Source organism: Lepidochelys kempii, chromosome 7 (genome assembly GCF_965140285.1).
Source record: "Lepidochelys kempii isolate rLepKem1 chromosome 7, rLepKem1.hap1, whole genome shotgun sequence".
Taxonomy (NCBI): domain Eukaryota; kingdom Metazoa; phylum Chordata; order Testudines; family Cheloniidae; genus Lepidochelys; species Lepidochelys kempii.
In genome coordinates, this window is record NC_136386.1 from 91,061,474 (window position 1) to 91,079,610 (window position 18,137).

General features: G+C 49.6%; 1 protein-coding gene across 1 annotated transcript in view; it reads left to right on the plus strand.

The window, feature by feature from the left end:
* The first annotated feature begins 233 nt into the window (after positions 1-233).
* Positions 234-18,137, plus strand: part of LOC140914873 (lysosomal acid lipase/cholesteryl ester hydrolase-like) — a 37,050-nt gene continuing 19,146 nt past the window's right edge. Inside the window, 5 exon segments of the mRNA XM_073353773.1 lie at positions 234-276; positions 279-339; positions 2,115-2,256; positions 13,375-13,489; positions 16,005-16,203. Coding sequence (XP_073209874.1) covers positions 234-276; positions 279-339; positions 2,115-2,256; positions 13,375-13,489; positions 16,005-16,203 — 560 coding nt within the window.

The window sequence follows — 18,137 nt, forward strand, 5'->3', positions numbered from 1 at the left end:
GAGGAGAATTTCAATTTGGGACTTTATGGGATGACTCCTCTTCCCACTGTGTGATGCTGGAGCAACTTGCCAGAAGGGGAGGGGAAGCAGGGATCCACCCCATCATCACTTTTCAAAGTAGGAGGTGGGAGGACTAGACAAAGACGCAGGTAGGCCAGCCAGCCTTATCCTACGTGTGCAGTCAGTCAGTGTTCTGCAGGGAGGGCTGGATCACTTGTAGCAGCAGGCAGCCTATGCTGTCCTGTCCTCCGAGCCAGGGCCAGCTAAGTGGGACTGGCAGCTGAGGCTGCCAGGAGGCCCCCTCCACCAGGGCCAGAGCCTTTCAGAGCATTCCTACAGGTAAGCAGTGCCAATTAGGTTTTTTCACTTGTTCAAATTCTGCAATGGGCAGGGCTGGGGGAGGCGCAGAGAGCTTGAGTGGCCGGAGCCTGGGGGGGAGGGAGGTATGGAGGTAAGGAAGGTGGGGCAGAGGGAGGAGGGACATGGTGGCGGTGAGGAAAGGCGGCACTGATAGGATAAGACTCAACTCTTTTCAGTGGATGGGAGATTACATTTGCCTGGTGGCCAGTTTCTCATGAGAATGGGGCTGGTGATTTGGTTCCTTCACCCATGGGGATATGGGATCTACCGGTCTGGTACATAAAGCTGGCACAACCATGCTGCCTCAGTGGGACTTTTTGCCGCCTTGGTTCTTTGAGCTAAGCATGTATTACTGTTATTAAAGTAGCAGCTAACCTTTATTTTACTGCCAGGATTCATCTCTAGCTGCAGCAGCCACTCCTCCTGGCAGTTCTTATTCATTGCCTGAGGTGCTTACTGCTGTTTAAACAATAAACACAGGAAGCACTCAAGCTTTGTTTGTGTGAAGAAGTGAAAATAAGGTGGCAGCTTTTGCAGTCTGATTCCAGCCATTTTCTTCCTATCAGGGTGCAAATGCCAGCTGAAGGTGAGGCCTGACACCTTGTTTTATTGTGTGAAGCAAGGATAAAGGTTTCTCAATTAGCTTTAACTGCAGCTTACCATTATAGTTCCCCAGGATCATTCAGAGGGGTTCTGGGCACTTGAAAAGGCCATTTTGCAGGCTGCCTGCATGTCAACTATCAGGGTAAATCAAAAAACCTGTGACTGACTTTTTTTTATTCCCAAGTTTAGTGCTTTTAATTAGGTACCTTCTGCATCTCCAGCCTTCACAAACACCATCTGGTGCACAGTGGAAAACATGCTCCATTTTCTTTACAAAGAAATTGCAGAAAAGTGGAGGGTTTTTTCAAACATAATTGGCTTAGGTTCAGGGATTTGGTTGGAAGGGGATGTGCAGGTGGTGAGTGGGGGTGAGAAAGGAGGGGGAGGGAAGAGAGGAGGGAGACGGTGGGGAAGGGACAGGGCTTGGACAGAGCAGGGTCTTGGGCAGAGCAGGGGTGGAATATGGGCAGGGCCACAGACAGAAGAGATGGACTACTGCCTCCCCAAGCAGAAGGACTGCGGGGGCTATTTAAAGGGCCTGGGGCTCCCCTGCTTCTACTGCCCCAGCCCTTTAAATAGCCACCGGAGCCCCGCCGCTGCTACTCCAGGGTTCTGGGAGCTATTTAAAGGACCAGGACGGTAGACGCAGGGGAGCCGCAGGCCCTTTAAATAGCCCCCGGAGCCCTGGGGGAGTGGGGGCTCCAGGGGCTATTTAAAGGGCCTGTGGCTCCAGCTGCCTCTGCTGCCCCATCTTTTAAATAGCTGCTGGAGCCCCACCACTTCCGCAGGGGGCACTTACCCTTGGGGGTGGGCACTTACCTTACAGGGTGGTCTGGGGCTGGCTCTGACCCCCTCAGCCCTGTCCCTTCCACCCTAGGCCCTGCCCCTTTTGGGGGCCAGAGGTGGCCCCAGCGTACTGGTAAGTCATTGGACTTACTTTCACCCCGAGCTTTACCCACCTCCTATGCTTTCACACATTCCCTCAGGCCAGGGAGCTAAATCAGCTGTTCTTTGTGCAGGTATTTACTTCTAAGTCAGACTATTGGCTTTTTTCTTGCTATAAAAGTAAATAGTATCATTTTTTTTAAAGCAGAGAGCTACAGTATGTTCATAGCATTCCCATTAACAGATAAATGAATTGTTTCACACAGGCCCAAGATGCAGCTGTTTATTATGTTGGCATATTTGTTCCAAGGAATTAGATATTCAGAAGAACTCATAAGATGGAACACTAAACATGGAGAAGAAATGCTAAAGAAGATCACGGTGGTTCCAGAATGCTTTATGAATGTTGTAAGTTATGTAATTTTCTCTCTTTAAAGTATGGATTGCATTATTACTAATACAACAACACTGATAATGGTCTGCATGCCAAATTAATGTTGTTTGAGTCCAATTCACAATGAGTACAAGCTACGGTCATGTGTACAGTAGATGTACCTTGCATAAAATCACATAATAAGACAGCATGTTAGATTGGTGCTGCTACCACCTCACCTTTGGCTGAAAGAACAGGCAAGTAGCTGCTTTAGGGCACTGGGAGTCAAGACTCCTAAATTCTGTACCCAGCTCTGCCACTGATTCGCATTGTCTATGAGCAGTGTGCTTAAGGTCTGATCCAGCTCCTACTGAAATCAGTGGGAGTCTCTCCATGTATATGATCAAACATATACTGCTGTAAGCCATAGTCAGTTATTTAGGCCTGGTCTACACTAGGAGTTGAGGTCGAATTTAGCAGCGCTAAATCAATTTAACCCTGCACCCCTCCACACGACAAAGCCACTTTTTTTGACTTAAAGGGCTCTTAAAATCGATTTCTTTACTCCACTCCTGACAAGGGGATCAGCGCTGAAATTGGCCTTGCCGGGTCGAATTTGGGGTACTGTGGATGCAATTCGACGGTATTGGCCTCCAGGAGCTATCCCAGAGTGCTCCATTGTGAACTCTCTGGACAGCACTCTCAACTCAGATGCACCGGCCAGGTAGACAAGAAAAGGCCCGCAAACTTTTGAATCTCATTTCCTGTTTGGCGAGCATGGCAAGCTGCAGGTGAGTGCAGAGCTCATCAGCAGAGGTGACCATGATGGAGTCCCAGAATCGCAAAAGAGCTCCAGCATGGACTGAACGGGAGGTACGGGATCTGATCGCTGTATGGGGAGACAAATCCATGCTATCAGAACTCCGTTCCAGTTTTCAAAATGCCAAAACATTTGTAAAAATCTCCCAGGGCATGAAGGACAGAGGCCATAACAGGGACCCAAAGCAGTGCCACATGAAAATTAAGGAGCTGAGGCAAGCCTACCAGAGAAGCAAATGGCCACTCCGGGTCAGAACCCCAAACATGCCGCTTCTATGATGAGCTGCATGCCATTTTAGGGGGTTCAGCCACCACTACCCCAACCCTGTGATTTGACTCCATCAATGGAGTGGGAGGCAACATGGAAGCAGGATTTGGGGATGAGGAAGATAACTCACAGCAAGAAAGCGGAGAAACCGGTTTTCCCGACAGCCAGGAACTGTTTCTCACCCTGGACCTGGAGCCAGTACCCCGCAAACCTACCAAGGCTGCCTCCTGGACCCGCCAGGCGGAGAAGGGACCTCTGGTGAGTGTACCTTTTTAAATAGTATACATGGTTTAAAAGCAAGCATGTTTAATGATTAATTTGCCCTGGCATTTGCGGCCAGTAGAGCTACTGGAAGAGTCTGTTAACTTGTCTGGGGATGGAGTGGAAATCCTCCAGGGACATCTCCATAAAGCTCTCCAGGATGTACTCCCAAAGCCTTTGCAAAAGGTTTCTGGGGAGGGCAGCCTTATTCCATCCACCATGGTGGGACACTTTACCACGCCAGGCCAGTAGCACGTACTCGGGAATCATTGCAGAACAAAGCATTGCAGCGTATGTTTGCTGGCATTCAGACAACATCCGTTCTTTATCTCTCTGTGTTTTCCTCAGGAGAATGATATAATTCACGGTCACCTGGTTGAAATAGGGTGCTTTTCTTAAGGGGACATTCAGAGGTGCTCGTTCCTGCTGGGCTGTTTGCCTGTGGAACAGAAAAGTTCCCTGCTGTTAGCCACACAGTGGGGGGAGGGGTTAGCCACGCGGTGGGGGGAGGCAAAATGCAACCTTGTAATGAAAGCACATGTGCTATGTATGTAATGTTAACAGCAAGGTTTACCATGAAAGAGAGTGTACCCATTATTTTATAAAATGTCTTTTTAAATACCACTGTATCTTTTTTTTCTCTCTACTAGCTGCATATGTTTCAAGGATCACAGTATCTTCTCCTTCCCAGAGGCTAACAAAGATTAGAAGGTGAAAAAAAACGTAGTCATGATGAAATGTTCTCTGACCTCATGCTGTCCTCCCACACTGACAGAGTACAGATGAATGTGTGGAGGCAGACAATGTCAGAGTGTAGGAAAGCACAATATGAACGCGAGGAGAGGTGGCGGGCTGAAGAGAGGGCTGAAGCTGAAAGGTGGCGGCAGCATGATGAGAGGAGGCAGGATTCAATGCTGAGGCTGCTGGAGGCCTCAGCACGTATGCTCCAGCGTACAGTTGAGCTGCACGAAAGGCAGCTGGAGCACAGACTGCCCCTGTGTAACCAACCACCCTCCTCCTCAAGTTCCATAGCTCCTCACCCAGACACCCAAGAACGCGGTGGGGTGGCCTCTGGCCACCCAGCCACTCCACCCCAGAGGATTGCCCAAGCAACAGAAGGCTGGCATTCAATAAGTTTTAAATTTTTTAAGTTTTTAAGTTTTAAAGTGTAGTGTGGCCTTGTCCTTCCCTCCTCCCTCACCCCTCCTGGGCTACCTTGGCAGTTATCCCCCTATTTGTTTGATGAATTAATAAAGAATTCATGAATGTGAAGCAACAATGACTTTATTGCCTCTGCAAGTGGTGATCAAAAGGGAGAGGGGAGGGTGGTTAGCTTACAGGGAAGTAGAGTGAACCAAGGAGTGGGGGTTTCATCAAGGAGAAACAAACAGAACTTTCACACCATAGCCTGGCCAGTCATCAAACTGGTTTTCAAAGCTTCTCTGATGCGCACCGCGCCCTCCTGTGCTCTTCAAACCACCCTGGTGTCTGGCTGCGTGTAACCAGCAGCCAGGTGATTTGCCTAAACCTCCCACCCCGCCATAAACATCTCCCCATTACTCTCACAGATATTGTGGAGCACACAGCAAGCAGTAATAACAGTGGGAATATTGGTTTCGCTGAGGTCTAAGCGAGTCAGTAAACTGTGCCAGCACGCTTTTAAATGTCCAAATGCACATTCTACCACCATTCTGCACTTGCTCAGCTTGTAGTTGAACAGCTCCTGACTACTGTCCAGGCTGCCTGTGTACGGCTTCATGAGCCATGGCATTAAGGGGTAGGCTGGGTCCCGAAGCATAACTATAGGCATTTCAACATCCCCAATGGTTATTTTCTGGTCTGGGAAGAAAGTCCCTTCCTGCAGCTTTTGAAACAGACCAAAGTTCCTGAAGATGCGAGCGTCATGTACCTTTCCTGGCCATCCCACACTGACGTTGGTGAAATGTCCCTTGTGATCCACCAGTGACTGCAGGACTATTGAAAAGTACCCCTTGCAGTTTATGTACTCGCTGGCTTGGTGCTCCGATGCCAAGATAGGGATATGGGTTCTGTCTATGGCCCCACCAGTTAGGGAATCCCATTGCAGCAAAGCCATCCACTATGACCTGCACATTTCCCAGGGTCACTACCCTTGATATCAGCAGATCTTTGATTGCGTTGGCTTCTTGCAGCACAACAGCCCCAACAGTAGATTTGCCCACTCCAAATTGATTCCCAACTGACCGGTAGCTGTCTGGCATTGTAAGCCCCCCCAAGGCTATTGCCACTCGCTTCTCAACTGAGAGGGCTGCTCTCATCTTGGTATTATTGTGCCTCAGGGCAGGGGAAAGCAAGTCACAAAGTTCCATGAAAGTGCCCTTATGCATGCGAACATTTCGCAGCCACTGGGAATTGTCCCAGACCTGCAACACAATGCCGTCCCACCAGTCCGTGCTTGTTTCCCAGGCTCAGAATTGACGTTCCACGGCATGAATCTGCCCCATTAGCACCATGATGCCCACATTGCGAGGGCCTGTGCTTTGAGAGAAGTCTGTGTCCATGTCCTCATCACTCTTGTCACTGCGCTGGTGTTGCCTACTCGCCCGGTTTCACGTTGGCAGGTTCTGGTGCTGCATATACTGCTGGATAATGCGTGTGGTGTTTAATGTGCTCATAATTGCCAGAGTGATCTGAGCGTGCTCCATTCTTGCCATGATATGGCATCTGCACGGAAAAAAGGTGCAGAACGATTGTCTGCCATTACTCTGATGGAGGGAGGGGCGACTGATGACATGGCTTACAGGGAATTAAAATCAACAAAGGGGGTGGCTTTTCATCAAGGAGAAACAAAAACAACTGTCACACAGAATGGCCACCTCAAGGATTGAACTCAAAACCCTGGGTTTAGCAGGACAATGCTCAACCCACTGAGCTATCCCTTCCCCCAGTATTTGAGACAGGACTGAATCTCCATTAAACTTTTCAAGGTGCCCCTGACAGACCTCACCGGAACAATTGTCGGCCGTTGATTTCACGGAGGGAGGGAGAGGAGAGCAAATGAATACAAAACAAATCTGGTCTATTTCTTTTTTCATGGCCATAGTTTCGATCCACTCCAGCTATCTTTTACATCTTAGGCTGGCAGCATTTCTGCAAATAGCTTGCTGAATGTTCAATAGATGCAGTCAAATCGTAGAAAAAGGTATCTGGTGAATATATCACTTGACCAATTTCATAAATAATCAAAATATATGAGCTGACTAGTATTGGACCATCTCTGACGCTGACCAAATACCACAAAAAGGATTCAGATGTCCAAAAGGTTGAAATTAATCAGAAAAGAACATATTAGTCTAATTCTATTCAACCAGCTGTATCGTTTAATCCTTAGGGTATGTCTACACTACGGAATTAGGTCGAATTTATAGAAGTCGGTTTTTTAGAAATTGGTTTTATATATTCGAGTGTGTGTGTCCCCAAAGAAAATGCTCTAAGTGCATTAAGTGCATTAACTCGGTGGAGTGCTTCCACAGTACCGAGGCTAGAGTCGACTTCCAGAGCGTTGCACTGTGGGTGGCTATCCCACAGTTCCCGCAGTCTCTGCTGCCCATTGGAATTCTGGGTTGAGATCCCATTGCCTGATGGGGCTAAAACATTGTCGTGGGTGGTTCTGGGTACATATCGTCAGGCCCCCGTTCCCTCCCTCCTTCCGTGAAAGCAAGGGCAGACAATCGTTTTGCGCCTTTTTTCCTGAGTTACCTGTGCAGACGCCATACCACGGCAAGCATGGAGCCTGCTCAGGTAACCGTCACCGTATGTCTCCTGGGTGCTGGCAGACGTGGTACTGCATTGCTATACAGCAGTAGCAACCCATTGCCTTGTGGCAGCAGATGGTGCAATACGACTGGTAGCCGTCATCGTCATGTCCGAGGTGTTCCTGGCCACGTCGGCCAGGAGCACCTGGGCAGACATGGGTGCAGAGACTAAATTTGGAGTGACTTGACCAGGTCATTCTCTTTAGTCCTGCAGTCAGTCCTATTGAACCGTCTTATGGTGAGCAGGCAGGCGATACGGATTGCTAGCAGTCATACTGTACCATCTTCTGCTGGGCAGGTAAGAGATGAGAATAGCTAGCAGTCGTATTGTACCATCTTCTGCCAGGCAGGCAAGAGATGAGGATGGCTAGCAGTCATATTGTACCATCTTCTGCCGAGGAGCCATGAGATGTAGATGGCATGCAATCCTTCTGCACCATCTGCTGCCAGCCAAAGATGTAAAACATAGATGGAGTGGATCAAAACAAGAATAGACCAGATTTGTTTTGTACTCATTTGCTTCCCCCCGTCCCCTGTCTAGGGGACTCATTCCTATAGGTCACACGGTAGTCACTCACAGAGAAGGTGCAGCGAGGTAAATCTAGCCATGTATCAATCAGAGGCCAGACTAACCTCCTTGTTCCAATAAGAACAATAACTTAGGTGCACCATTTCTTATTGGAACCCTCCGTGAAGTCCTGCCTGAAATACTCCTTGATGTAAAGCCATCCCCTTTGTTGATTTTAGCTCCCTGAAGCCAACCCTGTAAGCCGTGTCGTCAGTCGCCCCTCCCTCTGTCAGAGCAACGGCAGACAATCGTTCCGCACCTTTTTCCTGTGCGGACGCCATACCAAGGCAATCATGGAGGCCGCTCAGCTCACTTTGGCAATTAGGAGCACATTAAACACCACACGCATTATCCAGCAGTATATGCAGCACCAGAACCTGGCAGAGCGATACCGGGCGAGGAGACAACGTCAGCGCGGTCACGTGAGTGATCAGGACATGGACACAGATTTCTCTGAAAGCATAGGCCCTGCCAATGCATGCATCATGGTGCTAATGGGGCAGGTTCATGCTGTGGAATGCTGATTCTGGGCTCGGGAAACAAGCACAGACTGGTGGGATGGCATAGTGTTGCAGGTCTGGGACGATTCCCAGTGGCTGCGAAACTTTCGCATGCGTAAGGGCACTTTCATGGAACTTTGTGACTTGCTTTCCCCTGCCCTAAAGCGCATGAATACCAAGATGAGAGCAGCACTCACAGCTGAGAAGCAAGTGGCGATAGCCGTGTGGAAGCTTGCAACGCCAGACAGCTACCGGTCAGTTGGGAATCAATTTGGAGTGGGCAAATCTACTGTGGGGGCTGCTGTGATGCAACTAGCCCACGCAATCAAAGATCTGCTGATATCAAGGGTAGTGACCCTGGGAAATGTGCATGTCATAGAGGATGGCTTTGCTGCAATGGGATTCCCTAACTGGTGGGGCCATAGACAGAACCCATATCCCTATCTTGGCATCGGAGCACCAAGCCGGCGAGTACATAAACTGCAAGGGGTACTTTTCAATAGTGCTGGAAGCTCTGGTGGATCACACAGGACGTTTCACCAACATCAACGTGGGATGGCCGGGAAAGGTACATGACGCTCGCATCTTCAGGAACTCTGGTCTGTTTCAAAAGCTGCAGGAAGGGACTTTCTTCCCAGACCAGAATATAACTGTTGGGGATGTTGAAATGCCTATATGTATCCTTGGGGACCCAGCCTACCCCTAAATACCATGGCTCATGAAGCCGTACACAGGCAGCCTGGACAGTAGTCAGGAGCTGTTCAACTACAGGCTGAGCAAGTGCAGAATGGTGGTAGAATGTGCATTTGGACGTTTAAAGGCGCGCTGGCGCAGCTTACTGACTCGCTTAGACCTCAGCGAAACCAATATTCCCACTGTTATTACTGCTTGCTGTGTGCTCCACAATATCTGTGAGAGTAAGGGGGGGACCTTTATGGTGGGGTGGGAGGTTTAGGCAAATCGTCTGGCTGCTGGTTACACGCAGCCAGACACCAGGGCGGTTAGAAGAGCACAGGAGGACGCGGTACGCATCAGAGAAGCTTTGAAAACCAGTTTCATGACTGGCCAGGCTACGGTGTGAAAGTTCTGTTTGTTTCTCCTTGATGAAACCCCCACTCCTTGGTTCACTCTACTTCCCTGTAAGCTAACCACCCTCCCCTCTCCCTTTTGATCACCACTTGCAGAGGCAATAAAGTCATTGTTGCTTCACATTCATGAATTCTTTATTCATTCATCAAACAAATAGGGGGATGACTACCAAGGTAGCCCAGGACGGGTGGTGGAGGAGGGAAGGAAAATGCCACACAGCACTTTAAAAGTTTACAACTTTAAAATGTATTGAATGCCAGCCGCCTTCTTTTTGGGCAATTCTCTGTGGTGGAGTGGCTGGTTGGCTGGTGGCCCCCCCACCGCGTTCTTGGGCGTCTGGGTGTGGAGGCTATGGAACTTGGGGAGGAGGGCGGTTGGTTACACAGGGGCTGTAGTGGCAGTCTGTGCTCCAGCTGCCTTTGCTGCAGCTCAACCATACACTGGAGCATATTGGTTTGATCCTCCAGCAGCCTCAGCATTGAATCCTGCCTCCTCTCATCACGCTGCCGCCACATTTGAGCTTCAGCCCTGTCTTCAGCCCGCCACTTACTCTCTTCAGCTCGCCACCTCTCCTCCCAGTCATTTTGTGCTTTCCTGCACTCTGACATTATTTGCCTCCACGCATTCGTCTGTGCTCTGTCAGTGTGGGAGGACAGCATGAGCTCAGAGAACATTTCATCACGAGTGCATTTTTTTTCTTTCTAATCTTCACTAGCCTCTGGGAAGGAGAAGATCCTGTGATCATTGAAACACATGCAGCTGGTGGAGAAAAAAAAGGGACAGCGGTATTTAAAAAGACACATTTTATAAAACAATGGCTACAGTCTTTCAGGGTAAACCTTGCTGTTAACATTACATACATAGCACATGTGCTTCCGTTACAAGGTCACATTTTGCCTTCCCTCACCGTGTGGCTACCCCCTCCCCCCTCTTCGTGGCTAACAGCGGGGAACATTTCTGTTCAGCCATAGGCAAACAGCCCAGCAGGAACGGGCTCCTCTGAGTGTCCCCTGAAGAAAAGCACCCTATTTCAACCAGGTGACCATGAATGATATCTCACTCTCCTGAGGATAACACAGAGAGATAAAGAACAGATGTTGTTTGAACGCCAGCAAACATACACTGCAATTCTTTGTTGTACAATGATTCCCGAGTACGTGTTACTGGCCTGGAGTGGTAAAGTGAAGGACACAATAAGGCTACCCTCCCCAGAAACCTTTTGCAAAGGCTTTGGGAGTACATCCAGGAGAGTCGCGAATGCCAGGGCAAAGTAATCCTTTCACATGCTTGCTTTTAAACCATGTATAGTATTTTAAAAGGTACACTCACCGGAGGTCCCTTCTCCGCCTGCCGGCTCCAGGAGGCAGCCTTGGGTGGGTTTGGGGGATACTGGCTCCAGGTCCAGGGTGAGAAACAGTTTCTGGCTGTCGGGAAAACCGGTTTCTCCGCTTGCTTGCTGTGAGCTATCTATAACCTCATCATCATCATCTTCTTCGTCCCCAAAACCTGCTTCCGTGTTGCCTCCATCTCCATTGAAGGAGTCAAACAACATGGCTGGGGTAGTGGTGGCTGAACCCCCTAAAATGGCATGCAGCTCATCATAGAAGCGGCATGTTTGGGGCTCTGACCCGGAGCGGCCATTCGCCTCTTTGGTTTTCTGGTAGGCTTTCCTCAGCTCCTTAAGTTTCACGTGGCACTGCTTCGGGTCCCTGTTATGGCCTCTGTCCTTCATGCCCTGGGAGATTTTGACAAAGGTTTTGGCATTTCAAAAACTGGAACGGAGTTCTGCTAGCACGGATTCCTCTCCCCATACAGCGATCAGATCCCATACCTCCCGTTCAGTCCATGCTGGAGCTCTTTTGTGATTCTGGGACTCCATCATGGTCACCTCTGCTGATGAGCGCTGCATGGTCACCTGCAGCTTGCCACGCTGGCCAAACAGGAAATGAGATTCAAAAGTTCGCAGTTCTTTTCCTGTCTACCTGACCAGTGCATCTGAGTTGAGAGTGCTGTCCAGAGCGGTCACAATAGAGCACGCTGGGATAGCTCCCAGAGGCCAATACCGTCGAATTGTGTCCACAGTACCCCAAATTCGACCCGGCAAGGCCGATTTAAGCGCTAATCCACTCGTCAGGGGGTGGAGTAAGGAAATCAATTTTAAGAGCCCTTTAAGTCGAAATAAAGGGCTTCATTGTGTGGACGGGTGCAGGTTTACATCGATTTAACGCTGCTAAATTCGACCTAAAGTCCTAGTGTAGACCAGGGCTTAGCCAACTCCCTAATCCACTCCGTACTTAGATACCAGCACTATGGTGATGACTACTCCTGAAAAATCTAAAATACAGTAGATATATATAATCAAGTTTCTTGATTTTGATGTTTGAATTTAACTGATGATCTAATCCCAGAAATTTAGAATGGCTTGTAATTCTTTATCATTTTTAGGGATGCAGCATTGAAATCTGACTATTACACAGTGTAAAGCAGTGCTCTCCAATTTTTTTACACCCAAGATCACTTTCTGAATTTAAGGGCAACCCAGGATCTACCCCGCCCCTTCCCTGAGGTCCCTCCTTCCTCAAAGACCTGCCCCACCCACTCTATCCCCCCCATCACTGCTCTCCCCCACCCTCACTCACTTTCACTGGGCTTGGATAGGGGGTGGGGGTTTGGGTTCAGGAGGGGGTGTGGGCTCTGGGCTGGGGCTGAGGGGTTTGCAGTGTGGGAGGGGGCTCTGGGCTGAGCCTGGGGCAGGGGGTTGGGGTGGAGGAGTAGGTGAGCGGTGCAGCTCTGGGGAGGAGTTTGGGTGCTCCTGGCTGGAGCAGAGTGTTGGGGTGCAGGAGGGGTACAGGGTCCTGGCTCTGGGAGGGGGGGTCAGGGCTGAGGCAGAGTGTTGGGGTACAGGAGGGGGTAGGGTGCTGGCTCTGGGAGGGGAGTCAGGGCTGGGGCTTGGGGTGCAGGAGGGGGTTCAGGGTTATCCAGGAGGGGGCTCAGGGCTGGGAGTTGGGATGCGGCCTCCCACCAGGCAGCACTTACCTCTGGCGACTCCCAGTCGGTGGTGCAGCGTGGCTGCCTCTAAGACAGGCTCCCTGCCTACCCCAACCCCATGCCACTCCCAGAAGGGGCCAACACAGCCCTGTGGCCCCAGAGGGACGGGGTGGGCTCCACATGCTGCCCCTCTCTGCAAGCACCGCCCCTGCAGCTCCCATTGGCCACAGCTCCCCATTCCCGGCCAATGGGAGCTGCGGGGGCAGTGCTTGCAGGCAGGAGCAGTGCACGGAGGGAGAATCCTGCCCTGCGCCCGATCCCTGGGGCTTCAGGGTTGCGCTGGCCACTTCCAGGAGCAGTGTGGGGCCAGAGCAGACAGGAAGCCTGTCTTAGCGGAAGCCCCGCTGTGCCGCCGGAGATCGCAATCGACTGGGAGATCCTCTAGGATTGACCAGTCAATTGCAATCTACCGGTTAGTGACCCCTGGTGTAGAGGCTGCACTACCCAGGTGAATCACAGGTGCCTTCTATGGTGATGTTACAGCATATTGCATCAACAGCCCTTCCTGGCCATCTGTTTCCCCCGGGGTTAAAGGGAGGGCTCAGAGCTTTGCTGTGCTTCAGTGATCGCTTTCGGGCCATTACCAGCTCACATAATTATAACTCTTGGTAAATGAACCAGTCCTCAGCAGCCCTGGGACCTGGAAGAGCACAAAGGTGGCACCTTCTTCCTGTGCCTCCTGTGTTGAGCAAGAGCTCAAGTGGACATGTGGATTGGGACCAATGTTTCCTTCAAGAGACCTCAGTGCGCACACAATGTGAAAAATGGATATATGTATAAACAAACCTTTATTTGGCTCCCTGCAGACTGAAATCATCAGGTACCATGGATACCCCAGTGAGGAATATGAAGTTACAACAGAAGATGGATATATCCTTAGCGTTAACAGAATTCCTGGTGGGAAGAACAGTGGGAACACAGGTATGAGTTATTTGTATGAAGTAAGGAAGGCTTGGTGGTCCAAGTTTCTAAAAAACAGTCCCCTAAATTGCACTCGAGTAAATGCAGCTGCAATACAATTTCTGCCCATTTCTTTGCCACCATGAAACATAGTTTTCAACCTTCAAAGATGCTAATAAGGGATATAGACACCATCTTGACCAAAACTTGGCGTAGAACTGATAACCTCCACTGCTAAAAGCATGAGTCTTTAGCTTGTACTAAAGAGCAAGGCTGAGAGCTAACACAGAATTGCATTCTCTATGGCAGCAGTCTCCAACCTTTTTACGCCCAAGGTCACTTTTTGAATTTAAGGGCAACCCAGGATCTATCCCACCCCTTCCCCTAGGCCCCACCCCTTCCCCAAAGCCCACCCCATCCACTACATCTCCCCCCCTCCCCGTCACTTGCTGTCTCCCACCCTCACTCACTTTCATCAGGCTGGGGTAGGGGGAGGGAGTATGGGTTCTGGGCTGGGGCCAAGGGGTTTGCAGTGTGGGAGGGGGCTTTGGGCTGAGCCTGGAGCAGAGGGTTGGGGTGCAAAAGTGGGTGAGAGGTGCAAGCTCTGGGAGGGAGTTTGGGTGCAGGAGGGGGCTCCGGGCTGGGGCAGAGTGTTGGGGTGCAGGAGGGGGTACAGTGCTGGGGGTTGGGATGCGGCCTCCCACCGGGCAGTATTTACCTCTGGTGGCTCCCAGTTGTGCAGCGTGGCTGCTGCTAAGGCAGACTCCCTGCCTACGCGAGCCCCACACCGCTCCCAGAAGGGACCAACGTACCCCTGTGGCCCTGGGGAGGGGGGAAATGGGGGTGGGTAGCATGTGGCTCTGTGTGCTGCCCCTCTCTACAAGCACTGCCCCCCCAGCTCCCATTGGCCACAGCTCCCCGTTCCTGGCCAATGGGAACTGTGGGGGTGATGCTTGCAGGCAGGAGCAGCGCACAGAGGGAGACCCTTTCCTTGGGGCCGCGCTGGCTGACCGCTCCTGGGAGCAGCATGGGAGCCTGTCTTAGCAGCAGCCCCACTGTGCCGCCGGAGATTGTGATTGCCTGGAAGTTCCTCTAGGATCGACTAGTTAATCACAATCGACCGGCTGGTGATCACTGGTCTATGGATTGGGTCCAGAGAATCACAGAGGACACACTGAGCAATGGGTTACATAAGCAAAGTGTGTGACAACATACACATTTCAATTGGTGAGTCACACTTTAATTTACAGATTACTCACATTTTCAAGTACAAAGATCTATTTTAAAGAGATCTTTACACTATGTGATTCACATGCAAAAATGCCATCCTCCCACATAGATCAGCAGCAGGGTGTGAAGGGCTAGGCCTTCCAATCCGTATTTTAGACTTTTACTGTTGAGCTCCAGCAGTAACTGCCCCCACCTTTTGGAGACTAGCCAGTGAAGGAGGATTTGACACACACTTTCCCAGTGATTTACATAACTGTTTACTAGTCAGCAGTAGCCTCCTGTGTTCTATCCCTGGCTTTGGGAAAAGGTCTGTAGTTTACACAGGTTGGAAAAAAGATAATCCAACCTGGTTTAATCACTCTGAGTGGCAGTGTGATGCAGTTGGGTTTGTCACATTAATTAGAGATCTGGGTTCTAGATCTCCAGACTCCTTCCTGACTGTCTTCTAATTTGGGTTTCGTGGCATGGTGTGATAAGGCAGCCCCACCTGGAGTGCCCTTCAGTAATCCAGGTGAGCCTGCCTCAGTTCGTCCTTTCAGATACCCGAAGAACTCCATGACAGGCTCTCTTGCCTCAGTAGCACACCTTCTGGTAGCTGGTTTATTACACAAACAACATGCAATTTCTCTGTAACCAGAAGTTCCAACATAGCTCATTTATAGGAGCCAGCCACTCTGTAACACACAGGAATTTCACCTGCAGTTAAAATAGATGAGATTTGAACCCCAGGTCTCCTCTTGCCCCACTCAAGGACCTTTCACCTAGATTACAGGCATATTTGGGGAGAGGCTCTCAACATTTGTTTTAGAGTAGCAGCCGTGTTAGTTTGTATCTGCAAAAAGAAAAGGAGTACTTGTGGCACCTTAGAGACTAATACATTGTTGCCCCTCTGTAAGTCACACAAATATGCCATTCAGATGCCAAAGCTCTAAAATACTCCACAGACAGAAAGTACCAATGTATAACTCCTATTCTTGGAATCTGCACATGAGGAGTCACAATGTGGGCAAAGAACAGATCCCAGAGCTTTAGATTTCTTGCAAAAGGCGTGCAAAAAGTGACACAGTCCAGTGGGAAATTGCCAAAAGAGGTGACCTTTGACCTTATTATTCTTTCTCTATCGATCCACTTTTCATCAAATCAGCATGAAAAACCCAGTCATGCCCCAATTTTATTCTATGTTTTGATTTTTGCCATTTCAATGAGACTTTTACAAAATAAGGTCCTGTTAAAGCAAACTCTGTAACACAACCTTCACTACTGTGGAGCTACTGCCGTACCCTAATAAAATGTTCTTCCTTTTCAGGGCAAAAGCCAGTAGTGTTTTTGCAACATCCAGTCCTAGGAGATGCTACTCACTGGATTTCAAACCTGGACAACAACAGCCTGGGCTTCGTGCTAGCAGATGCAGGCTTTGATGTTTGGTTGGGAAACAGCAGAGGGAACACTTGGTCTACAAAACACAAGACACTTAAACCTGACCAACAAAAGTTCTGGGAATTCAGGTAGAGTGAATTATTTAGAACTACTAAAAATGGAACTGGCTGGGTCCTTGGTGACTGGCTGGGCTGGGGGATAGATAATGGGATAGGGGAATCTTTCCCTTTCACATTATTAGCTGATACCTAGCACAGATTGGTAGTGACCCAAAAGTGGGAGGGGGCCTATAATGACAAGCAGTATGATAAAAAGACACAGGGCACCCATTGGGGCTGAAGTGCGGGAGAGGAATGGTGGGGAGGGACTGAAGGTGTAAGGGAAGGGTGTGGTTAAAGGGAGGTGGATACTGAAGTGAGTTAGGGGAGGAGGAAGAAAAGGAAGATAAGAAGCATAATGGACAGTGACAGTGAGATTGAGCAGCTGAAGGGCTGCAGTGATAGGAGAGAGTCAGGATAAAGTGGCATGGACAACCAATGGCAATGGAGCAAATGAGAGAAAAAACCACCTATTCAGAGTCAAAGTATCAAAACTGGTATGAGACTGAAGGGTTCTCCTGTCTGTAGCTCCTCATGGGCATGGGGAAAGGCCCATGGCTTGGTGCTTTGGCACATTGCACTAATCTCAGGTCTCCTGAGCTGAAATGCTTCTGCCTTGATCTCTGGAGACAGAGCTGCCTTACTTTCTGAAGTGAGGCCAAGAACCCAAACCTCTAAATGGTTTGACTTAGTCATAGAATCATAGAATATCAGGGTTGGAAGGGACCTCAGGAAGTCATCTAGTCCAATCCCCTGCTCAAAGCAGGATCAATCCCCAACTAAATCATCCCAGCCAGGGCTTTGTCAAGCCTGACCTTAAAAATATCTAAGGAAGGAGATTCCACCACCTCCCTAGGTAACGCATTCCAGTGTTTCACCACCCTCCTACTGAAAAAGTTTTTCCTAATAGCCAACCTAAACCTCCCCCACTGCAACTTGAGACCATTATTCCTTGTCCTGTCATCTTCTACCACTGAGAATAGTCTAGAACCATCCTCTTTGGAACCACCTCTCAGGTAGTTGAAAGCAGCTATCAAATCCCCCCTCATTCTTCTCTTCTGCAGACTAAACAATCCCAGTTCCCTCAGCCTCTCCTCATAAGTCATGTGTTCCAGACCCCTAATCATTTTTTTTGCCCTTCGCTAGACTCTCTCCAATTTATCCACATCCTTCTTGTAGTGTGGGGCCCAAAACTGGACACAGTACTCCAGATGAGGCCTCACCAATGTCGAATAGAGGGGAACGATCACGTCCCTCAATCTGCTGGCTATGCCCCTACTTATACATCCCAAAATGCCATTGGCCTTCTTGGCAACAAGGGCACACTGTTGACTCATATCATGCTTACACTGTCACCCCTAGGTCCTTTTCTGCGGAACTGCTGCCTAGCCTTTCAGTCCCTAGTCTGTAGCGGTGCATGGGATTCTTCCGTCCTAAGTGCAGGACCCTGCACTTATCCTTGTTGAACCTCATCAGATTTCTTTTGGCCCAATCCTCCAATTTGTCTAGGTCCCTCTGTATCCTATCCCTGCCCTCCAGCATATCTACCACTCCTCCTAGTTTAGTATCATCCGCAAATTTGCTGAGAGTGCAATCCACACCATCCTCCAGATCATTTATGAAGATATTGAACAAAACCAGCCCCAGGACCGACCCTTGGGGCACTCCACTCGATACCGGCTGCCAACTAGACATGGAGCTATTGATCACTACCCATTGAGCCCGACAATCTAGCCAACTTTCTACCCACCTTATAATGCATTCATCCAGCCCATACTTCCTTAACTTGCTGACAAGAATACTGTGGGAGACCGTGTCAAAAGCTTTGCTAAAGTCAAGAAACAATACATCCACTGCTTTCCCTTCATCCACAGAACCAGTAATCTCATCATAGAAGGGGATTAGATTAGTCAGGCATGACCTTCCCTTGGTGAATCCATGCTGACTGTTCCTGATCATTTTCC